Source organism: Coregonus clupeaformis, chromosome 13 (assembly GCF_020615455.1).
Source record: "Coregonus clupeaformis isolate EN_2021a chromosome 13, ASM2061545v1, whole genome shotgun sequence".
NCBI classification, from domain to species: domain Eukaryota; kingdom Metazoa; phylum Chordata; class Actinopteri; order Salmoniformes; family Salmonidae; genus Coregonus; species Coregonus clupeaformis.
The window spans coordinates 30,425,232-30,449,159 of record NC_059204.1 but is presented as its reverse complement, the minus strand read 5'-3'; the positions used below and the strand labels follow the sequence as shown (position 1 = coordinate 30,449,159).

The 23,928-nt window shown below is 42.3% G+C and overlaps 1 protein-coding gene and 1 pseudogene across 1 annotated transcript; one reads left to right on the top strand and one right to left on the bottom strand.

Annotated features, from left to right (window-relative positions):
- Positions 1-3,570: 3,570 nt before the first annotated feature.
- On the top strand, positions 3,571-5,426 carry LOC123492184. Its single transcript, XM_045224329.1, has 3 exons — positions 3,571-4,346; positions 4,592-4,810; positions 4,905-5,426. Exons 1-3 carry the CDS (start codon positions 3,988-3,990, stop codon positions 5,110-5,112), a joined length of 786 nt encoding a protein of 261 aa, XP_045080264.1. The 5' UTR covers positions 3,571-3,987; the 3' UTR covers positions 5,113-5,426.
- On the bottom strand, positions 5,236-11,559 carry LOC123492185 (annotated as a pseudogene).
- Positions 11,560-23,928: the final 12,369 nt, after the last annotated feature.

The window sequence follows — 23,928 nt, the reverse complement described above, 5'->3', positions numbered from 1 at the left end:
TATCTTTCATAGCTGTCTATTTACCACCACAAACCAATGCTGGCATTAAGATTGCACTGAATGAGCTGTATAAGGCCATAAGTCAACAGGAAAACGCTCATCCAGAGGCAGCGCTCCTAGTGGCTGGGGACTTTAATGCAGGGAAACTTAAATCCGTTCTACCTAATTTCTACCAGCATGTTAAATGTGCAACCAGAGGAAAAAAAACTCTAGACCACCTTTACTCCACACATAGAGACGCATACAAAGCTCTCCCTCGCCCTCCATTTGGCAAATCTGACCATAACTCTATCCTCCTGATTCCTGCTTATAAGCAAAAACTAAAGCAGGAAGCACCAGTGACTCGGTTAATAAAAAAGTGGTCAGATGACTCAGATGCTAAGCTACAGGACTGTTTTGCTAGCACAGACTGGAACATGTTCCGGGATTCTTCAGATAGCATTGAGGAGTACACCACATCAGTCACTGGCTTCATCAATAAGTGCATCGATGATGTCGTCCCCACAGTGACCGTACGTACATACCCCAACCAGATGCCATGGATTACAGGAAATATCCGCACTGAGCTAAAGGGTAGAGCTGCCGCTTTCAAGGAGCGGGACTCTAACCCGGACGCTTATAAAAAATCCCGCTATGCCCTCCGACGAACCATCAAACAGGCAAAGAGTCAATACAGGACTAAGATTGAATCGTACTACACCGGCTCTGACGTTCGTCGGATGTGGCAGGGCTTGAAAACTATTATAGACTACAAAGGGAAGCACAGCCATGAGCTGCCCAGTGACACAAGACTTCCAGACGAGCTAAACCACTTCTATGCTCGCTTCGAGACAAGCAACACTGAAGCATGCATGAGAGCACCAGCTGTTCCGGATGACTACGTGATCACGCTCTCCGTAGCCGATGTGAGTAAGACTTTTAAGCAGGTCAACATTCACAAGGCCGCAGGGCCAGACGGATTACCAGGACGTGTGCTGACCAACTGGCAAGTGTCTTCACTGACATTTTCAACATGTCCCTGACTGAGTCTGTAATACCAACATGTTTCAAGCAGACCACCATAGAGTCCTTGGGCACGGGGACTAAGATAACCTGCCTAAATGACTACTGACCCGTAGCACTGACGTCTGTAGCCATGAAGTGCTTTGAAAGGCTGGTCATGGCTCACATCAACACCATTATCCCAGAAACCCTAGACCCACTCCAATTTGCATACCGCCCCAACAGATCCACAGATGATGCAATCTCTATTGCACTCCACACTGCCCTTTCCCACCTGGACAAGAGGAACACCTACGTGAGAATGCTATTCATTGACTACAGCTCAGCATTCAACACCATAGTGCCCTCAAAGCTCATCACTAAGCTAAGGATCCTGGGACTAAACACCTCCCTCTGCAACTGGATCCTGGACTTCCTGACGGGCCGCCCACAGGTGGTAAGGGTAGGTAACAACACATCTGCCACACTGATCCTCAACACGGGGGCCCCTCAGGGGTGCGTGCTCAGTCCCCTCCTGTACTCCCTGTTCACCCATGACTGCATGGCCAGGCACGACTCCAACACCATCATTAAGTTTGCCGACGACACAACAGTGGTAGGCCTGATCACCGACAATGATGAGACAGCCTATAGGGAGGAGGTCAGAGTCCTGGCCGTGTGGTGCCAGGATAATGTTGTGGAAAATAACCACTATACTTTATTACAAATAAGGTCTTACAGAGTTTTTGTTGCATCAAGAAATTACTTTATTAAAGTTTTCAACAAAGCCGATACCCGTCTGCAGAGGGGCTCACATTCTTACGGTCTCCCTCCATCTTATATAGTCCTCTTCAGTTTTCCCGCTCTTTTATTGCTCCGCCCACTTCCTTTGTCTCTGAGAGCGGCTAAACTCAACTTTCATTAAGTTCAGAGTACTACAATCAATCAATCCTTATCTTGCAAAAACACTCATGTTTAGTTTAAACTCTGTTCAACCCTGGCTCTTTTCACTGTGTTTGAAGACAAAAACAAACGGCCCAATTCAGTTAGCCACAAAGAATGTTAACTATATGTTCATGATTAACTCAATTTTATCTGATAATCCATTAAAAATACACATCATATCCCTCCCAATGGGATTACTAATCCCATACATTTATAAAATTATATTATGTTTATGCTATCAATCCCAATCTTTGCATTCAAGGTTATACTCATAATAAAAATATCACTATTTCTACTCAAAATAATTCCAACATAAGTGTTGGTCTCCTAACACATTAAAACTAACGTAGCATTGTTTTAACCATACTACCTAGGACATGTTTAAGAATAGTGTCAACATCTTTAACTCACATATCTTCATTCAGATCAATCAGTCAGCTTACAATTCATAATGATACTTAAATTAATTACCCAAAACAAATTTAGAATGGCAATTCTTAGTCAGTCACCTTGGTTCCATCATTCAAAGTTAAAGCTCTCACCTTGGCACATACTGACACTAACAGAATGTACCTTTATATTATCCATAATTTTAGCATTATCTTCCTCATAATGAGAATTACAACAGATCAGTATCTTAATGCATTCCTAGTCTAAATTACTATCAATTTAGCAGTGTATAATAACTCCTCAATTCAACATACTACCTCAACTAACACTCCCTTCCTCTATCGGCACTCAATCTTCTGGCGTCCTCCTTATGTCCTTCAGATAGCTTCATAGTTCATCTTGGATTGCCCATGGCAATGCCCCAATTCCAATGTCACACCTGAGCCGCCCCACCTCCACCATCATTCTGTTTTGTCCATTTTGCCAACCAGCATACCCAAACTATGAAGAACGTTGTATTGGCATAGATCTCTCTCTTCCTGCTCACTCCACATGGACTCCTGTCACATTCTTGAGAGAAAAGGCACAAAAGAGAAGGCAATTGATTGCTTTGATTTGATGCTGGATTCAGGTCTCCTGGCAGAGGTGGTGTCGGACAGGAACGTCTTCAACGCCTTTGTTGCTCCTCTTCAGCTGGGTTTTATTTTATTTTATTTATTTATTTCACCTTTATTTAACCAGGTAAGCCAGTTGAGAACAGGTTCTCATTTACAACTGCGACCTGGCCAAGATAAAGCAAAGCAGTGCAATAAAAACAACACAGAGTTACATATGGGGTAAAAAACATAAAGTCAAAAATACAACAGAAAATATATATACAGTGTGTGCAAATGTAGCAAGTTATGGAGGTAAGGCAATAAATAGGCTATAGTGCAAAATAATTACAATAGTATTAACACTGGAATGCTAGATGTGCAAGAGATGATGTGCAAATAGTACGGTGGCCGGGAAGTGCAAAGCAACATTACAAAGAATGAAACACTTTTACAAAGCTCGAGACAAATTTACATTTTGGAAAACAAATTTACATTTTGGAAAACAAATTTACATTTTATAAAACAAATTAACATTTTATAAAACAAATTAACATTTTATAAAACAAATTAACAAGACGCAAAACACATTTACCAGTCCCGAAACAAATTTACAAATGACAGATTCGTCACGGAAAGGGAATCTACCATATACCGGAAGTGACGAGCGTGGTCTTTTCGTGTTGTTGTTGTGGAGTTTATGGCGTCAAAGAAGTTTATGGTGACCGCCCGAACATGGACTGCGGCCGAGGGATGTTTTGCCCGTTTTGTGGCAAACACATGAACAGCTTAACGCGATTTTGCTTTACGTGTGGTCGGTGTTTGGAGTTTTTAAAGGACGCGGACCAGACGGAAACACCAGACATACTGCATCATTGCGTTCAATATTTTAACGAGGGTCACTCGTACGCTGTAATCGTGGACATGATGTCAAGTCTACACGGTGTAAACATCAGCTTGAGGACTCTTAAAAGTAAACTGAACGAAGCCGGGTTGTACCGCAGAAAGGATTATTCCTCGCCAAACGCCGTGAGTAACGCCATCAGATTTGAACTTCGTGGACCTGGACAACTACTCAATGGGACCTAACTATATGTGGCACGCAGATGGTTATGACAAACTTAAGCCGTTCGGTTTGGCCATTTCGGGATGCATAGATGGATTTTCACGTAAAGTATTGTGGCTTCAATGTGGACCAACAAATAATAACCCAACAGTGATTGCTCACTATTTCATGTCATGTGTGCGAAACCTCGGTGTCATCCCCATGAGACTGAGGACTGATTGCGGCACTGAGAACGGCATAATGGCTGCAATTCAATGTACCCTACGCCACCATCACAGTGACTACTACTCTGGAGCGTCCAGCCACATGTACGGCTCATCTATAAATAACCAGCGTATTGAGTCCTGGTGGTCTATATTTAGAAAGGGAAGGTGAGTTGTCTTCATAAAGGGTCATTGCATCTTTTGGTCATTCGATTTTCTTCTCAGGAACGATTAATGAAAAACGAGCACAATAATTATCAATACAAATTTGTAAAGCAAATCCTGCCCGTCAGGAAAAGTAGCTGTTCCTGAAAAGAAAATCGAATGACCAAAAGATGCACAGACCATACATTTCATTATAACTAACCTTTATTATTTATAGTATAACTAAACATTTGTATCCATTTCTATAGGTCTCAGTTCTGGATGGAGTTATTTGCCGACCTTAGAGATGCCGGATACTTCAACGGGAGTCATGAGCATCAATGCCTATTGAGATATTGCTTTGGTGATGTTATTCAGAAGGACTTGGATGAGTGTGTGAGACTGTGGAACAGCCACAGGATTCGCCCTTCCAGAACAGCAGCATGTCCAGGAGGAGTGCCCAATGAACTCTACTACTTACCACACAGGTGATACATTGGTGATAATAAACAGATAAAAGCATTAATGTAACGTTTTAGCTTAAATGAAAATAAATGCAATTATGTATTCTATTTAACATAGGTTTGGCTCCAGAGACTGCGGATTTCAAAGTGAACAAGCTGAACTGGATGCCCTTCCTGAGGCTAGCCTGTCAATGACTCCTTGTGGGGACCCAAACATGCAGGAGTACTTGGACTTTGCCATGGAACACAATCAGTTACAGAAGCCAGACAACTGGGAGTCTGCATCCGAACTGTACATGAAACTAAAAGAAATGGCTCAGCTATGAAATGATCAAAAAAGGGAGGGTTTTTTGTAGTGGTGGAATACTGCTGTCTGTCTGAACACAATATTTATGAATCTGTCACCCAAAGCTTAATTGTTTTTAAGTGTGAAGTAAATTAATCAAAAATAGTAATCAGTATTTATTACACTTTTGTAGTATTGAGAGTAATGGATCTAAAACATTTTCAAAATGTTTACTGTGAGAAAAGAACATGCTCACATACAGTAACATTATAAAAACAACTTTGGCAACTGCACTTTAAAAGTGCACCTTTAATAGGGTTGGGCATCAAGAACCAATTCCTACTTGGAATAGTTTAAAACAATTACGATTCCATCGGAATTGTTTCTTTATTGGAATCGTTTTGGAGGATTGGGTTTCAAATCTGATCATGGGTTCCAAATTTAACATGCGCAAGTTTTGGTCTGTAGCGGCCAGGTGCTTGTTGTGTTGCAGCCATGGAGCACAGTAAGCGGTGCTCTAGTGTGGCTTTATTTTACATTGAAAAAGCCCCATCAAACTGCAACCCACCTTTGAATCAAAATAAAACTTTCCTCTTATTTGTGAAATAAGCATGTGACCCATTTCAACTCCACCACTCAAAGAATCGGAATCGAGAATCGATAAGAACCGGAATCAAAAGGAAGAATCGGAATTGGAATCAGAATCGTTAAAATCTAAATGATGCCCAACCCTAACCTTTAACAACAACAACTTTTTCAGAGTCTTAACTCTAGGGGTCATCCATCATATAGCTTAGAAACAGCCGAATCCTGGACTATTTTGAATTCCAAAGTCCATTTGTGACTTAAACAAAGTGTATGAGTCTAGGAGTGGTAATCTCAAGGAGTTTGAACATGTATTTGCCATTGGGAACGCAGAGTCCTCCAGGAACTCTATTTGAGGCAGTGGTTCCAAGCCAGATGGGGGAAGTGAAGACAGCCCAGTAGCAAACATCAAAACATCTTCCACAGACACAGCAGCCTGGCCTTCTGCAAAGAAAAACAATTCAGATACATCACTGCCATGTGTTTTCTTAACTAGTTATAAAAAACAAACTAACAAACCTTCACAATCAAGGAGATAGTCTGCCCAGTAGGCCATGGTTTGACTTTCTTTAAGTCTTCGATTACTCCCCGAAGGACTGAGGTCAGGTTTGAAGAGTCTCTCAAGTTCAAAAGCAGTGAGTCGCCTTTCAGAGTGGCACATGACAGGGGCCAGCAAAGTAGGGTGTTGCTGTAGTGCAGTCAAAAACTCCAGGGTTGAAAGACCATCTCTGAATCTACAGAGTGAACACAAACATTGTTTCACTGCTGTGTAGTGCCAATTGAATTTAAAATTATCTAAAGAAAACTATTAAATATTCTCTTCTCTACAATTACTATCCACCTTAACATTGTTGAAAATTGATTTCAAAAACCCAATTTTTGCATTGCACATTAAACGTTAATTGTTACAAACTGTAAGTATAACACACAGAAACAAAAGACTGGAATGACACAGACGGATGGGTGGCTTGAGCACTCACACGATGCCTTCAGAAAGTCTACACACCCATTGCACTTTTTCACAACTTTGTTTCGTTATAGATTCAATTTAAAATAGTAATATTAATCTTTTTCCTCATCAGCCTACACACAATACATCATAATGACAAAGCAAAAACAAGTTTTTAGAAATTGTAGCAAATTTAATAAAAATTAAAAACTGGAATATCACATTCGCACAAGTTAATTAACCATTTTCTCAGTACACTGTTGAAGCACCTTTGGAAGTAATTCCAGCCTGGATTCCTCGTGTATGAAGCTACAGGCTTTACACACAACATCACCACACTCTTTATATCTGATTTTCAGGGACATTTACAAGAGATACTAAAACCTCTCTGCATGTCAGGATCTCTATGAGAACTGAGGGCAGAAATAGATCCATATGTAAATGACACTGCTACAGTATGGAGCAGGTGGTTGGATAAACAGCAGCAAGTCATCAAGGGTTTGATGGGTAAAGTGAGCCTCAAACCATCACTCTGCTGCCAGATGTGCAGCAGAGGTGGATGGATCACTTTAAGGGGTAACTGGACTGATTTTCCTCTATGGAAGAGTTAGTCAGGAGGAGAAACCTAAGATCTAATTTCTGTTTTTGCTTTGTCATTATGATGTATTGTGTGTAGATTGATGAGGAAAATGATTTAAATATATTTTAAATTGAATCTATAAAGGTGAGCAGACTTAATGAAGGCACTGTAGTTTGACACAGAATGAAGTGACATCACATATCTGTTGAAATACACTAAGGTACAAATTCTGATTAAGGACAAATTGATAACAGATATACATACTTGCATAAACCAAAGATGGGGACCATGAGGCATTTCAAACAAAAAATTCATACATAAATAAATAAAAATCTCATCACTACAAATATCATCTTACCTGTCAATTACAGATGAGTTGCGGTCAATGATATACCATTGGAGGTAGTCTGACACGATTTCTTTCTTTTCTTCCACAGTAGCCACATGTCTCAGACAACCTGCTGTCTGTAACATTGTGCTGTGTCTCATCATACATTCTTGCAGAGCATCCAATGAAGCAGCATTCTCAATCTGAAAGACGTGAAAATGGGCAAAAACACCCCAGTCAATAACTGTATGCACTGTATCTCCTTGCCTATTTTTTTAATAACGTACATAGCAAGGTGTAATCTTACACTATCAAAAACTAATAAATTAATTAAATATATTCCGCACGTGATATAGGAAGTAAACATTGTCTCAAAAACACTGCAGTAAGTATGAAAAACTCTGCCCTACCATACCCTTATGCTATTCTCACCTCTTGCAAAGCTTTCCTATTTCTTCATCAGTTATTAAATTATTTGTTGCTTTGAATGAAGGCTGGCCTGCAAGATAATGTACAAGATCTTCTGACAGGAAATGGGGTCCTGGACCTCCATGCACAACTGACACAGCAATAATATTTCCTGCCAAGTAGTATTCATCCTCCCTAACAGCTGTGAATGAATTCATATTGCAAAATTAAAACAATGCATTACTGTATATACTGTAATATGCAAGCATATGTCATGTGATATATATGGTCAATGAGCATTAACCAACCATTAGTAGCCTATAGTACACATCCAACCAATATGCATACCCTTTGCATTGTAGACCAAGAACCGATGTCCTTCTGGTCCATCAAAAATGGGCCGGTCTTTTAGGTGTTTCATCAGTAGAGTTAAAAACTCTCGTCTTGGACCACCAGTGTCAATTCCCTCTTCCAGAACACCAGTATCATCAGTAAATTTCACCAGCATGTCACAGGTTTCAGAATATGTTGTACGCTTGAAACCTCTGACTGCCCCATCCCAAACATTATCCCTTGAGATGTTAAACCGGCTGACTTTTTTATGATCAATAGGAAGAGACAGGTTTGCTACGATGTCAGGTAATGCAATGTCCGTCTCCTCCCTGTAATGACAAAAAAGTTAATTCATTTGTGGATATTCCAGATATACAAGAACTATTGTACAGTGAAAAAACTGGAGTGCTATAGTCAAAAGCATATTACATTGCTGTGTGTTGGAAATTCTTCACATTGACAGCAACCGGCTCTTCGTCCTCCTGCTCAACATTTGGTGAATACAGGTCTGTGTATTTACTGTTGGGAAATTGCCATTTCCATGTTAAAACATCTTACAAACAAAAATGTCTTCCCCATGTAATCAGTTCAATACATTTAAATTATGTCATTCATTATCTTTTCTTTTTTTTTACTTACCTGTAGCAAGACATTTTTTCTGGATTTGCTTCCGGTGGATCCAGATCCTCAGCATCAGATATTACTATCTGAAAAAAAGATTAAAATGTCTGAAACAACAACACTGAAAGCAAGAAATGTCATGCTGCCACACTCTGCCTTATTACCTGTCCAGGCTGAATTGTTGATTGTCCTGGTGCATCTCTGAAACATGATAAAACATATTAAAATGATTAGCTCCATGATAAAGGCTATAATGTAGCTTTGAGTAGCATGTAGTAGTAGAGGGAACAGAAAGATGTATTAAAAAAAAAGATTATTTTGAGAACATGTGGATAGGAGCGCTTCCTGGACTCAAATCTGAGTTAGTTTGAGTTTATTTTTTAATGGATAAGGTATAAAATAAAAGAAAGCTCAAACTACTATTTTTTAACTATTAAAATGCTTGTATTGCAAGTGGCCAAGCCATACAGAACCAATTTAAAATAACTTTAATGCGTTTTTGCATCTATCCTTCGTCAGCGAGTCAAACAGATGAAATGAGAGACAATGGGTATTTTCTAGTGTCCAAGGTGTTCTGGGCTAGAGTAGGTGTTGTAGACATCTTAAAACCAGTAGGTGTCCTTCAGGCCTACAATAGTCAAATCATGTAAACATTATGTATATGGATGTGTCCCATGTTTCCTATTGGTGGATTACCACTAGAAAAAACCCAGGGTCTCTCATTACATCTATTTGACTCCCTGACAAAGGCTAGATGCCGAAACGTGTTGGAGTTCTTTAAGTTGGTTCTGGATGACCGTGCCACTTCAGTAAAGGCCTATAGTACCTATGCAGGATCGACAGTGATGTGGGACATATGAATGGACAGTGGATACCCCCCACTTCATTCTCACGTGTTTTTTTTTAATGGTTTGGTTAATTTTTGTTTATTCAACTGCAAGAGCAACTGTATTTCAGTGGGTTTATTCTGTAAAGCTCTGCTCACACAGGCAGCCGTGGGTCCTTTAGGTAGGGAGCGAGGGGGCACCGCAGTCAGTTACAGAAACAGCTGATAGCATGTAGCAACGTTGAGCTTATGTGCAGCAATATAAATGTATGTATAATGTGTATGTGAATAAGTAGTGAAATATCTGCTAGTAGTTTTATCAGTTTTGTGAGTTAAATTAAAAAAAGGTGAAATTGCACTTTACCTGGTAGTGAAAGCACTGTAGCCCAACAAAATATGAATTATTATTGCACGTGTGAAAATTCCTTTGTGTCCAAGTGTGCAACACCTACCTTTCACCGTCCAGCTTGTGTTTGGGAGTACTTCGATTTTGTGGTTCAAAAACCTGAGAGGAAACGGATAAAATGATCAACAACTTTCAACAGGTTCCATTATTTTTCCATTACCACATACAGTATATATCAATGCTGAATGGTTGTCTGTGTTACTGTATAATAGTTACTGCAAAATAATCAAAACAAGCCTTTTTCCACTAAAATATTGACCAGGACATTGATTTTATGCTTAAAATCCAATGTACATCTAATTAATAAATTATATGAAAATGAATAAATACAAACATACATAAACATTTAAAAAAAGAGAAATAACTGATGTACCAAAGTGTCAGCACGATTGAGTTCAGCTGTGCTCCTTGTTGTGATGACAATTTCAGAATCAGAGTCTGAGGTATCATCCACTGAAAAAAATAATTCAAACAACCATTATCTATCCTCCAGCAGAGTATCTAAATATGTAAAAATATTGAATCATGAGATCCACTAACCTCTTTTATAGTGTTTTTCTAGGCAAATGAAAAAAGTGATCCTGGAATATGCCTTTCCTATTTCCTTTTTATATTCTGCCAATTTGAATGGCCTTTCTGACCCAGGCACATGAACCACCTCTGAGCAGTCTGGATACAAAAGGACATAAGGTCCTTCGTGCATGTCCTTGTTAAATGTTGTCATTTTCTGGACAGCTTGTTTCAGTAGATCAGGTGCTGCTACCTCTGGGTCTGTAAATAACTGTAGTGTTTTCCCTCTTAGAGGTTTTAAATCAGTTCCACTTGGCACCATCAATCCTACGTTTATCTAGTAAAATAACAAAGATATAATTAATGTATACATAGGTAAAATAAATATACACAAACACACAAATACATATAGAGCATTGCAAAATTGTATAGGACGGTCAGTACACCTTACCTGGACGTGTTTTCTTTCTTTAGGCCTATATCTTCCTTTTGGCCCATAGTTAAAAGACTGTCGTTCTTTTGATTTCGAGCTTCTGTACTCCATGAACTGTTTGTATGATGGGCATGGTTGTTCTGCAGAAATGGACAGAGTTCCGAAACAGAAAGTTAGAAGCCGCTCAAAAAATCATTAGCGTTACTGTCCTTAGATAGCTAGCGTTTTGGTTTTGCTAAACTTACTTTGCATAGCACTGTCCGGCTGTCGAGACGTCCCCTGTGTTTCCAATGTTTCCGTCTTGTCCGCGTCCTTTAAAAACTCCAAACACCGACCACACGTAAAGCAAAACCGCGTTAAGCTGTTCATGTGTTTGCCACAAAACGGGCAAAACATCCCTCGGCCGCAGTCCATGTTCGGGCGGTCACCATAAACTTCTTTGACGCCATAAACTCCACAACAACAACACGAAAAGACCACGCTCATCACTTCCGTGTCACTTCCGGTATATGGTACATTCCCTTTCCGTGACGAATCTGTCATTTGTAAATTTGTTTCGGGACTGGTAAATGTGTTTTGCGTCTTGTTAATTTGTTTTATAAAATGTTAATTTGTTTTATAAAATGTTAATTTGTTTTATAAAATGTAAATTTGTTTTCCAAAATGTAAATTTGTTTTCCAAAATGTAAATTTGTTTTCCAAAATGTAAATTTGTCTCGAGCTTTGTAAAAGTGTTTCATTCTTTGTAATGTTGCTTTGCACTTCCCAGCCACCGTAAAATAGAGATACTGGGGTGCAAAATAGCAAAATAAATAACAATATAGGGATGAGGTAGTTGGGTGGGCTAATTTCAGATGGGCTGTGTACAGGTGCAGTGATCGGTAAGGTGCTCTGACAACTGATGCTTAAAGTTAGTGAGGGAGATAAGAGTCTCCAGCTTCAGAGATTTTTGCAATTCGTTCCAGTCATTGGCAGCAGAGAACTGGAAGGAATGGCGGCCAAAGGAGGTGTTGGCTTTGGGAATGACCAGTGAGATATACCTGCTGGAGCGCAGACTACGGGTGGGTGCTGCTATGGTGACCAATGAGCTAAGATAAGGCGGGGATTTGCCTAGCAGTGATTTATAGATGGCCTGGAGCCAGTGGGTTTGACGACGAACATGTAGTGAGGACCAGCCAACAAGAGCGTACAGGTCACAGTGGTGGGTAGCGTATGGGGCTTTGGAGACAAAACGGATGGCACTGTGATAGACTACATCCAATTTGCTGAGTAGAGTGTTGGAGGCTATTTTGTAAATGACATCGCCGAAGTCAAGGATCGGTAGGATAGTCAGTTTTACGAGGGCATGTTTGGCAGCATGAGTGAAGGAGGCTTTGTTGCGAAATAGGAAGCCGATTCTAGATTTAACTTTGGATTGGAGATTCTTTATGTGAGTCTGGAAGGAGAGTTTACAGTCTAACCAGACACCTAGGTATTTGTAGTTGTCCACATACTCTAGGTCAGACCCGTCAAGAGTGGTGATTCTAGTCGGGTGGGCGGGTGCCAGCAGCGTTCGATTGAAAAGAGGGTATTTGATTTTTATTGAGGTTTACACCGTTCTGGACCGAATTATCTCTGCTATGCATTACAACACCATCCGCAGTGACCTCAGGAAAGGACAGATCATAACAGTTTAGTTGAGTTAATTTCCAATCCAAAACATCCCTATTAACATTCACTATATGACAAATTATTATGTTTCACCACTCATTCTTAATACCAATTTCTAATAGTTGATCCTGCTGCCTGATAGCCTTTGGAATACAGGGACCTCTCAAAGAAAAATCTATCTGTTTAACATTTTACATTTACATTTTAGTCATTTAGCAGACGCTCTTATCCAGAGCGACTTACAGGAGCAATTAGGGTTAACTGCCTTGCTCAAGGGCACATTTACGTCATTTAGCAGACGCTCTTATCCAGAGCGACTTACAAATTGGTTCATTCACCCAATAGCCAGTGGGATAACCACTTGCCAATATATTTTATTTTATATTTTTTCTTACTTTTTTGTTTGTTTTTGTAGTCTATTTTTATCTTTTTTGTTTATATCTTTTCTTTTTTTTTTAAATATTTTTTATTTTTTTATTTTTATTATTTTTTTTTGGGGGGGGGGTAGAAGGATTACTTTATCCTATCCCAGGTATTCCTTAAAGAGGTGGGGTTTCAAATGTCTCCGGAAGGTGGTGAGTGACTCCGCTGTCCTGGCGTCGTGAGGGAGCTTGTTCCACCATTGGGGTGCCAGAGCAGCGAACAGTTTTGACTGGGCTGAGCGGGAACTATGCTTCCGCAGAGGAAGGGGAGCCAGCAGGCCAGAGGTGGATGAACGCAATGCCCTCGTTTGGGTGTAGGGACTGATCAGAGCCTGAAGGTACGGAGGTGACGTTCCCCTCACTGCTCCATAGGCAAGCACCATGGTCTTGTAACGGATGCGAGCTTCAACTGGAAGCCAGTGGAGTGTGCGGAGGAGGGGGGTGACGTGAGAGAACTTGGGAAGGTTGAACACCAGACGGGCTGCGGCATTCTGGATGAGATGTAGGGGTTTAATGGCACAGGCAGGGAGCCCAGCCAACAGCGAGTTGCAGTAATCCAGACGGGAGATGACAAGTGCCTGGATTAGGACCTGTGCCGCTTCCTGTGTAAGGCAGGGTCGTACTCTCCGAATGTTGTAGAGCATGAACCTGCAGGATCGGGTCACCGCCTTGATGTTAGCGGAGAACGACAGGGTGTTGTCCAGGGTCACGCCAAGGCTCTTCGCACTCTGGGAGGAGGAAACAACGGAGTTGTCAACCGTGATGGCGAGATCATGGAACGGGCAGTCCTTCCCGGGAGGAAGAGCAGCTCCGTCTTGCCAGGGTTCAGCTTGAGGTGGTGATCCGTCATCCATACTGATATGTCTGCCAGACATGCAGAGATGCGATTCGCCACCTGGTTATCAGAAGGGGGAAAGGAGAAGATTAGTTGTGTATCGTCAGCGTAGCAATGATAGGAGAGGCCATGTGAGGATATGACAGAGCCAAGTGACTTGGTGTATAGGGAGAAAAGGAGAGGGCCTAGAACTGAGCCCTGGGGGACACCAGTGGTGAGAGCACGTGGTGCGGAGACAGCTTCTCGCCACGCCACTTGGTAGGAGCGACCGGTCAGGTAGGACGCAATCCAGGAGTGAGCCGCGCCGGAGATGCCCAGCTCGGAGAGGGTGGAGAGGAGGATCTGATGGTTCACAGTATCAAAGGCAGCAGACAGGTCTAGAAGGACAAGAGCAGAGGAGAGAGAGTTAGCTTTAGCAGTGCGGAGAGCCTCCGTGACACAGAGAAGAGCAGTTTCAGTTGAATGACCAGTCCTGAAACCTGACTGGTTTGGATCAAGAAGGTCATTCTGAGAGAGATAGCAAGAGAGTTGGCTAAAGACGGCACGCTCAATAGTTTTGGAAAGAAAAGAAAGAAGGGATACTGGTCTGTAGTTGTTGACATCAGTGGGATCGAGTGTTGGTTTTTTGAGAAGGGGTGCAACTCTCGCTCTCTTGAAGACGGAAGGGACATAGCCAGCGGTCAGGGATGAGTTGATCAGCGAGGTGAGGTAGGGGAGAAGGTCACCGGAGATGGTCTGGAGAAGAGAGGAGGGGATGGGGTCAAGCGGGCAGGTTGTTGGGCGGCCTGCAGTCACTAGTCGCAAGATTTTATCTGGAGAGAGAGGGAGAAAGAAGTCAAAGCATAGGGTAGGGCAGTGTGAGCAGGACCAGCAGTGTCATTAGACTTAACAAACGAGGATCGGATGTCGTCAACCTTCTTTTTCAAAGTGGTTGACGAAGTCATCCACAGAGAGGGAGGAGGGGGGGGATTCAGCAGTGAGGAGAATGTGGCAAAGAGCTTCCTAGGGTTAGAGGCAGATGCTTGGAATTTAGAGTGGTAGAAAGTGGCCTTAGCAGCAGAAACAGATGAAGAAAATGTAGAGAGGAGGGAGTGAAAAGATGCCAGGTCGGCAGGGAGTTTAGTTTTCTTCCATTTCCGCTCAGCTGCCCGGAGCTCTGTTCTGTGAGCTCGCAATGAGTCGTCAAGCCACGGAGCTGGAGGGGAGGACCGAGCCGGCCGGGAGGATAGGGTACACAGGGAGTCAAAGGATGCAGAAAGGGAGGAGAGGAGGGTTGAGGAGGCAGAATCAGGAGATTGGAGGGAGAAGGATTGAGCAGAGGGAAGAGATGATAGGATGGAAGAGGAGAGAGTAGTGGGAGAGAGAGAGCGAAGGTTGCGGCGGGCGCGCTACCATCTGTGTAGGGGCAGAGTGAGTAGTGTTGGAGGAGAGCGAGAGAGAAAAGGAAACAAAGTAGTGGTCGGAGACATGGAGGGGAGTTGCAGTGAGATTAGTAGAAGAGCAACATCTAGTAAAGATGAAGTCAAGCGTATTGCCTGCCTTGTGAGTAGGGGGACGGTGAGAGGGTGAGGTCAAAAGAGGAGAGGAGTGGAAAGAAGGAGGCAGAGAGAAATGAGTCAAATGTAGACGTAGTGAGGTTGAAATCCCCCAAAACTGTGAAGGGTGAGCCATCCTCAGGAAAGGAACTTATCAAGGCGTCAAGCTCATTGATGAACTCTCCAAGGGAACCTGGAGGGCGATAGATGACAAGGATATTAAGCTTAAATGGGCTAGTGACTGTGACAGCGTGGAATTCAAATGAGGAGATAGACAGATGGGTTAGGGGAAATATTGAGAATGACCACTTGGGAGAGATGAGGATTCCTGTGCCACCACCCCTCTGACCAGATGCTCTCGGGGTATGCGAGAACACATGGTCAGACGAGGAGAGAGCAGTAGGAGTAGCAGTGTTTTCAGTGGTAATCCATGTTTCCGTCAGCGCCAGGAAGTCGAGGGACTGGAGGGTAGCATAGGCTGGGATGAAGTCAGCCTTGTTGGCAGCAGAACGGCAGTTCCAGAGGCTGCCTGAGACCTGGAACTCCAGGTGTGTGGTGCGTGCAGGGACCACCAGGTTAGAGAGGCAGCAGCCACGCGGTGTGAGGCGTTTGTGTAGCCTGTGCGGAGAGGAGAGAACAGGGATAGGCAGAGGCATAGTTGACAGGCTGTAGCAGATGGCTACAATAATGCAGAGGAGATCGGAATGAAATGAACTAAACATCTGGGAAAGGAGAGAGCAAGGCCTCCCTCACCAAAAAAAATATAACTCTCCCAACTTCCACCTCAGAAACTATAATTGTTTCACTGAACCACCCGAATAAAACTCTCCCAACTTCCACTTTAGAAATTAGAATTGTTGTAAACTACAGCGGTTCAATGTTTCAAGGACTAGACTCAACTTACTTTATTCAGCTAGCTAACTATGACGCCATAGCTAACTAGCATGCTAGCATCCAATAACACACAGTTTAGCACCAATACTTGGTTACAACAAACTACCAATAGTGTGTTAACACACTAAACAGATAATTCGTGTCCGTGTCTAGTTCTTTCATAACGCAGCAATGATTAAACGTTGGCTAGCTAGCACAAAGATATTGTATTTAGCTACCACAGTACAGCCAGCTGGTAGTGTTGGCTAGCTAGCAATGGCTGCTGTGTTGACTTTGTTTGAAAAACGGCGTCGCTGCGAACGAATGTAGCTGGCTAAAAGGATATTGTATTTAGTTGCTACCGTTGCTAATAGCTACTAGCCAGCTAGTCCAGGAGGTGAGTTAGCTAGCTAGCTTCGTGCTACACCCGGCACCGCCGAATATAAAAGTAACCTACAATAACTACATACAACAACTACCCACAACAGCCCACGATGCCTACCTATAATACCTAATAATATACAGCCCACGATGCCTACCTATAATACCTAACTACAATCTAAATACATAGTTTAAGCCTTACTCGACAAAGCCCAAGCTATGTATAAAGCCAAACTTACCCAACGCCAGCTAACTGGGTGGCAGTTTAAACGCCCCCTAGTTTCACATTGTCCCTTGAATTCTCCCAAATTATATAACCCAATTGTTTTATTGTAACATTCCTATATTTCCTCATAATCTATTTGATATTACTCTGGTGTTTCCCTTTTCCTTGTTCCCATTCTAGCAATTGCTTATACTTCTCTCCTCATCCTGGTTGATCATAAAATTGTTTATAGTTAGAATTTCCTAAATATTACAAAAGTTGTGATTGAATCCTAGCACACAGTCCTGGTAACTGAAGATTTTGAACTACTGTTAATTCTTTAAACGGAGATGTGGTGCATATTTTCTTTATTTAATTGTAATGTAATATATTGTACTCATCTATACCAATCATTGTTTAACGGCTCCTTCCATTCCCTTTCTTCTGTATTTGGTATGGCTCTAACATGTACAGGGTTTAGTGCACTTTCCCAAGGAATAACTACTCCAACAACACTTCCCCCTGGAACTCTAACACTAAGGACTACATCAAATTGTTTATCTAAGTTTTGAACTGTTATCCGTATGTCTATGATCCATCTGTCTTTTTCTTTTATTATCCTAAGGTCACCGTTACCCCATGTGATTTCCCAATACTCCTTGTGCTGGTTCTTCCCACACCAATAACCATTTAACCCTTGTATTTTAATAGTGATCCCTTTCTGTATTTTAGTTATGGTTCCTGCCTGTGCAGGAATATACATTCTAATCCTGTCTATATCCCTTCTATGTCTTGTTCTTCTGCTCTTTACTATTATCAGTACCCCATTCCCCTTATTCTCAGGGAACTAGTCAAGTGCAGAGAAATCAATGATGGGGATATCTGGTGCGTCTTGGAGGTCTGGAATCTCTCGGTGGTCTGGAATGTCTTGGAGGTCTGGAATCTCTCGGCGGTCTGGAAGGTCTTGGAGGTCTGGAATCTCCCGCCGGTCTCTTAGTCATCAGTTCCCTCACTCTGGTACAATGGTTTAGATGATACCCGATCGCACTCCCCTCTATCCGTACCGCCGTTGGTGTAAGCGGGACGATGATGTATGGTCACTTTAGCTGTTAACCTTGTCCCGTCTCTAGGGACTCCGGATCAGCCAGAGTCCCTCTCAATCTATCGGCATCGGTCTGCGACGAGTGTCCTATCAGCCTACCCATAAGGAAGCTCGGAGTTACTGCTGCAAGGACACACAAGCCAAGACACACACAAAAGACAACAATGCTACCCAATGGCTGGGGTTGGAACACTCCTATAGTGGGAAACATGGATCTAAGTATCTGTCTCCGCCACTTTTACCATCATTGAGGTAGCCAACAACACCTGGTACAGGCCCCTCCACATAGGGTCTTTCCAACTCTTTCTTCCGTAGTCTTTTACCATCACATAGTCTCCAGGGCGCAGAAAATACTCAGATTCTCCTACTCTGTTGGGCAGAGTTCCCTTCACCCATGGGAAAAAAATCTTAAGAACATTGTTAGGTTAGGTGAGACACAGTATGCTACTTATGTCCTCTCATCCATCAGGAGAAGCCTTGAGATTATGAAGCGTACCTCCTTCCAGCTCGTTGTAGTCCACTCATTTCATAGACAGACCCCCTCTACACCCTGCCTCCTATCACAAAAACAAAAAAGATTTAACCTAACCCATAACACATGCTCATATCCTTAATACAATTTGCATATCTTACCACAAAAACATTAAAACCATTAAAAAACATTAAAACTCCTGTAAGCCCAAAAATCATTAAAACACCGGTAAAAACCCTGTAAGCCCAAAAAAACTAAATCATTAACACCTTCCCCCCTTTGGACACATGCATCACATCGTGATTCATGTGTTTCAAAAAACAAAACAACAACAATATTGCTTGTTAAACCAAAAATAATAACTGAACTTAAAATGACAACCCTTGATGATATCTTAAACCAATTGCATTCGATAACATTATTCAAGGATATCTCTCCTTCAAGACTAACTCTCTCACTTCATCCTTGCCTCTTTGGTATGATATATAGGATTAATGCTAAATTATATACTTCTTTACAATTCCTTATTATAATCAACCCCCTAATTCAACATGCCTCCACGATTTACAGTGTGGATGATCAGGCCACACCATAAAGCCAGGACAGATTGCAGAGGTCATTGAAATCATTCAATTACTTGTTTCATCAAATAGTATACTACTCATTAACAACCGTCAAAACATTTCATAAATGTTGTATCCCAAGTGTACAGTATGTCTTTAGTACAGCTCTTTTCAAAATAAATCACACGTATTTACTTATCCCTCAGTAAATAAAAGCCCAAATTACATGTGTTTTCCCCTTTAAGATATTTCACTTCCATCCCGTGAAAAAAACTAAAATACAAATAAAAATCCTATACAGCTAACGTGTCATACTAAGTGGTCTGTTTGTGGTTATTTGAACACCATATAGTAAAACAATAAACAAACAAAACATGGCCTTATTTATAATCTCAGAAAATATTTCAAAGAAATGAGAATCACTCCCCCCTTTTTCCTGGAAGAAAAAGTACACATTTAGGTAGTTTCCATTTTGATACCTCTTAATCAGTCCACACAATCTAAATTCGAAATTCTCACTCTCTTGCCACATCTCCTGATCCCTCCTTTCAGACAACCCTCAAGAACATCACTTGTGACTGCTCCCTTCTCTAGTGAATTCCACAATCTAGTGCACATAAAACGAAATAAAATCCCATATGATTTAAACCCCTAGGCTTTTCCTTAGCCGCACTGCTACCACTCAATCACCCCCAACATGCTTCGTGACGTTGAAAACTCAAATATGCTATCTCTTGCCTCATTGGTTGTACTCTCCCACATGCCCTGAGGCCCCCCTCCTATAAAATCATTTACTAATGTGATGATTGTTTCCCCATTACCTTCTGTGGACATACCCCATTCCTTAACTATTATTAGTCCCTCTGATCTGCATTTAATTCAGACCCCCATTCCACACAGTGTATCTCTTCCTACTACATTAACTGGAATTTGTTCTGACACTAATATATGTACACATGTAGCTTTTTCCTGCTTCTTATTCTACTGGAACTGACTGTCATATGTATTAACTATGTTTGTCATGAAAATTCTACTGTTTGTGCATCTTTGCCTGACATGGGGTTGGTGAGAGGCATAATTTGGACTTACACATGAGTAAGTTGCTCCAGTATCTATCATCATTGGGGTGCCTCTATTCTTCACCTGAACCTTTAGCATAGGTTCTTCATCAGCCTGCATAGTTACTGCCACTGACCCTCCCCTTTAGGATTCTCTGGGCATCCCTAGTATCCATGATTTGGTCCTCCCCACAGGTTCACTGGGCCCTGTGGAGCCTGTGTCTGAGACTGCTGCCATTCAGCTAGGCTGTTCCCATTTCCTTGCCAATTACCCTGTTGTGGTTGCCTATGCCACCACAGCTTGGTGGGACAACTCCTTCTTGTATGTCCTGATTGATTGCACCTCCAGCAGACACCTTGTCTTCTTGGTCCACCATTCGGGTGTGTCTGATGCTGGGGTTGGTACCATTGATTCTTGGGTCCATTTTCATTATTCTTGTTTTGCCACGGCCCAGGGGATTGGTGTGTATACACATTCACTACTGGTAAGGCAGGAGCTCTTTGGCCTTGCTGCTGAGGCAGTGGTTGTTGACCTCCCTTGATGACAGGTGCCATGGCACCCTCCTCCGTCGGGACCGGAGTAATCACTGGAGCTTGTGTTCTCTTTTTGTCCTTTCTTGTCAGCTCTTCCAGCTGCATCTGTGTCAGTATTCTTTGAATGTCTCTCCCTTGATCTGTCAGTTTCTGTTCGTCCTTCCTGTATTTCTCCACTGCTTTGGCTATGCTGTCCCTCCAACTCTTTCCTTCCTCCCAGAATATTTTCAAGATTTCTCTCTCTTTCTCTCTCTTCTTCTTTCTTCTCTCCTTTCTCTCCTGTTTTATAGTTCTTGTTACGAACCCCGTGGCTTTAAACGTCTAGGGTGGATGGACAAGAGACCCGTAACATAATTCATGCAAATTAGAATCGTGACATGGAAACAGTGAGAACTAAAAATACACTGACAACCATAAGCTACCGTCAAACATAAAATGTTTATTTTGAACACACAGTAAAGGTTTGGGAAAAAGGGCTGAGCAGGACCCAAGAAATGAAACAATAGTGTAAAAAAAACCTAAACTGATCTTGCCTGCCTCAAGAACCGCTAAGCTACTGCTAATCATACAGAAATTACAGTGGGTGGTCCGCTCAGGTCTAACTAGTGTTTTTAGACTATTTTCTTCCTATGGGTAATGTATGCCCAAGGGCAACTTGCTTAAATCCCCCTTTTCCCAGAAACACACAACAAAGTTACCAAACAGAGTAACCAGCAAATGAGTGAGTACACAAAACACAGGACACCACAGTATCCATACTCACATACGGAAAATAGTCTCTCTCTACAAACACAACTGACTGGCTTTTAAAACAATGGGAGGTGTAAGTGAAAAACCAGAAACAGGTGGTGCAATACAGAGGAATGTCCACTGATTGGTCCACCTCAGCAATCAGCAGCCAAACGGATGTCGGACAGGTGGGACACCCCAACGACCACCAATCAGGAACATAAAGGACACCTGTGATTAGGGCAGAAGGAGAGGAAAAACACAAAAACACACAGGATACCTGTATCCGTAACACTCCCACCCTTAAAAGAGCAAACCACAAGGGTTTGCGACACACGTACCATCACAACACCCAAAATTCAAAGATCAACCGCATCCTGACGGGATAACAAAAAAAACCTAGTTCTCTAAACACGAGACAAAGCATCTGCCAACACATTATCCGACCCCTTTTTGTGGCGGATCTCCAAATTATAATTTTGCACTACAAGTGCCCAACGCATAAGTCGTTGGTTCTGGTTGTACATCTGGTGGAGAAAAACTAAGGGGTTATGGTCAGTATACACTATCACTGGTAATGCACTGGAACCAACATATACTTCAAAGTACTGCAGAGCTAATAACAAAGCTTCTTGTTCAATGGTGGAATAGTTTGTCTGACATTTGTTACATTTCCGTGAAAAATAACAGACAGGATGGTCCACTCCACTCTGGTCCGGCTGCAGTAGAACAGCACCAGCACCTCTGGCACTTGCATCTACCTCCAGTTTAAACGGTCGTTCAAAATCTGGCGCAGCAAGAACAGGAGTACTACATAAGAGCAAATCCGTTAATGGAGCAATTACCGCAGAGACATTTTTACAGAAACTACGGTAGTAGTCAACCATCCCTAAAAAGCGGCGTAGCTCTCTTCTGGTGGTAGGTGCGGGAAATGCATTTATAGCTGAGACCTTGGCATCTACAGGGCGCACCTGACCATGGCCGACCTGTTTACCGAGATAAGTAACAGTGGCCTTCTCAAACTCGCACTTTGCTAAGTTCAGGGTTAGAGAAGCGGCTGCTAGACGTTCACACACTACCCTTAGAGTGTTAACATGATCAGACCACTCAGTTGAATAAATTACCAGATCATCAAGGTAAGCACTGCAATTAGGAACTCCAGCCAATACTGTGTTAACCAGGCGTTGGAAAGTGGCTGGTGCGTTCCTCATCCCAAATGCCATGACAGCATATTGTAGGAAGTGGTCTGGGGTCACAAAGGCAGAGATGTCGGAGGCACGTGAGGTTAACGGCACCTGACAGTAACCTTTAAAAAGATCTAGTTTGGTTACATAAGTAGCAGCACCAACAGTGTCAATACAGTCATCCAGTCTGGGTAACGGGAACGAGTCGGGCACTGTGACAGCATTGACCTTCCGATAGTCCGTACATAACCTGGATGTCCCATCAGGTTTAGTAACCAGAATGCACGGAGAACTCCAAGGACTTGAACTTGGCATAGCCTCGTCCCTCATTATCTTTCTTTTAGAGAGGTTGACACGATAAGCATGTTGCTTGATAGGTGCAGCATTTCCAACATTAATGTCATGTTCTAACACATTTGTGCATGTAGGAACATCATTAAAAATACATGGAAAGCTGTGTAATAGTCTCACAATATCATCTGACTGTCCGACCAATAAATGAATCAGGCTTGACGGGAGAGACAGCAGCATCTCTGAATTGGGCAATCTAGCACACTGCTGCTGAGTATTGCGCAACTCCAAACCATCTCCGTCCACATCATTAACATGACCTCCCACTACAGCCGTAGCAGCAATAGAGACAGCCGACTCGGCCAGTTTCTCTGGACTGTATCTGAGTGACGGGTTTGGTGTGGTATGTCTTCAACATGTTAACGTGGCACACACGAGATTGGCGTTTTCTATCAGGAGTCTGTATCACGTAGTCAGTTTCACTTAGTTTCTTTTCAATTACATAAGGACCAGAGAAACGTGCTGACAATGACCCTCCTGGCACAGGCAACAATACAAGAACTTGGTCACCAGGCTGCAGTGAACGAGAAACAGCCTGGTTGTCATAGTGCCGTTTCATCCGTCTCTGTGAGGAAGACAGCGCTTCCTTCGCTAGAGCACAGGCACCATGTAGGCGCTCACGAAAGCGACTAACGTAGTCCAACACATTTTCTTTCACACACAACTCTTGTGATAAAAACTGATCCTTAAGGACTTTCATAGGTCCTCTCATGGTGTGTCCAACCACCAGTTCAGCTGGGCTGAACCCTAGGGATTCCTGTACTGTCTCACAGACAGCAAACAAAACTAGAGGAACTCCCTCATCCCAATCCTTCTCAGATTCCAAGCAATATTTACAGAGCATAGACTTCAGTGTCTGATGCCAACGTTCAAGCGCACCCTGAGACTCTGGGTGTTATGCGCTTGACACATGGTGTGTAACTGACAAGGATTTTAACACTTGTTTGAAAAGCTTAGAAAGGAAATTCGTACCCTGATCAGTT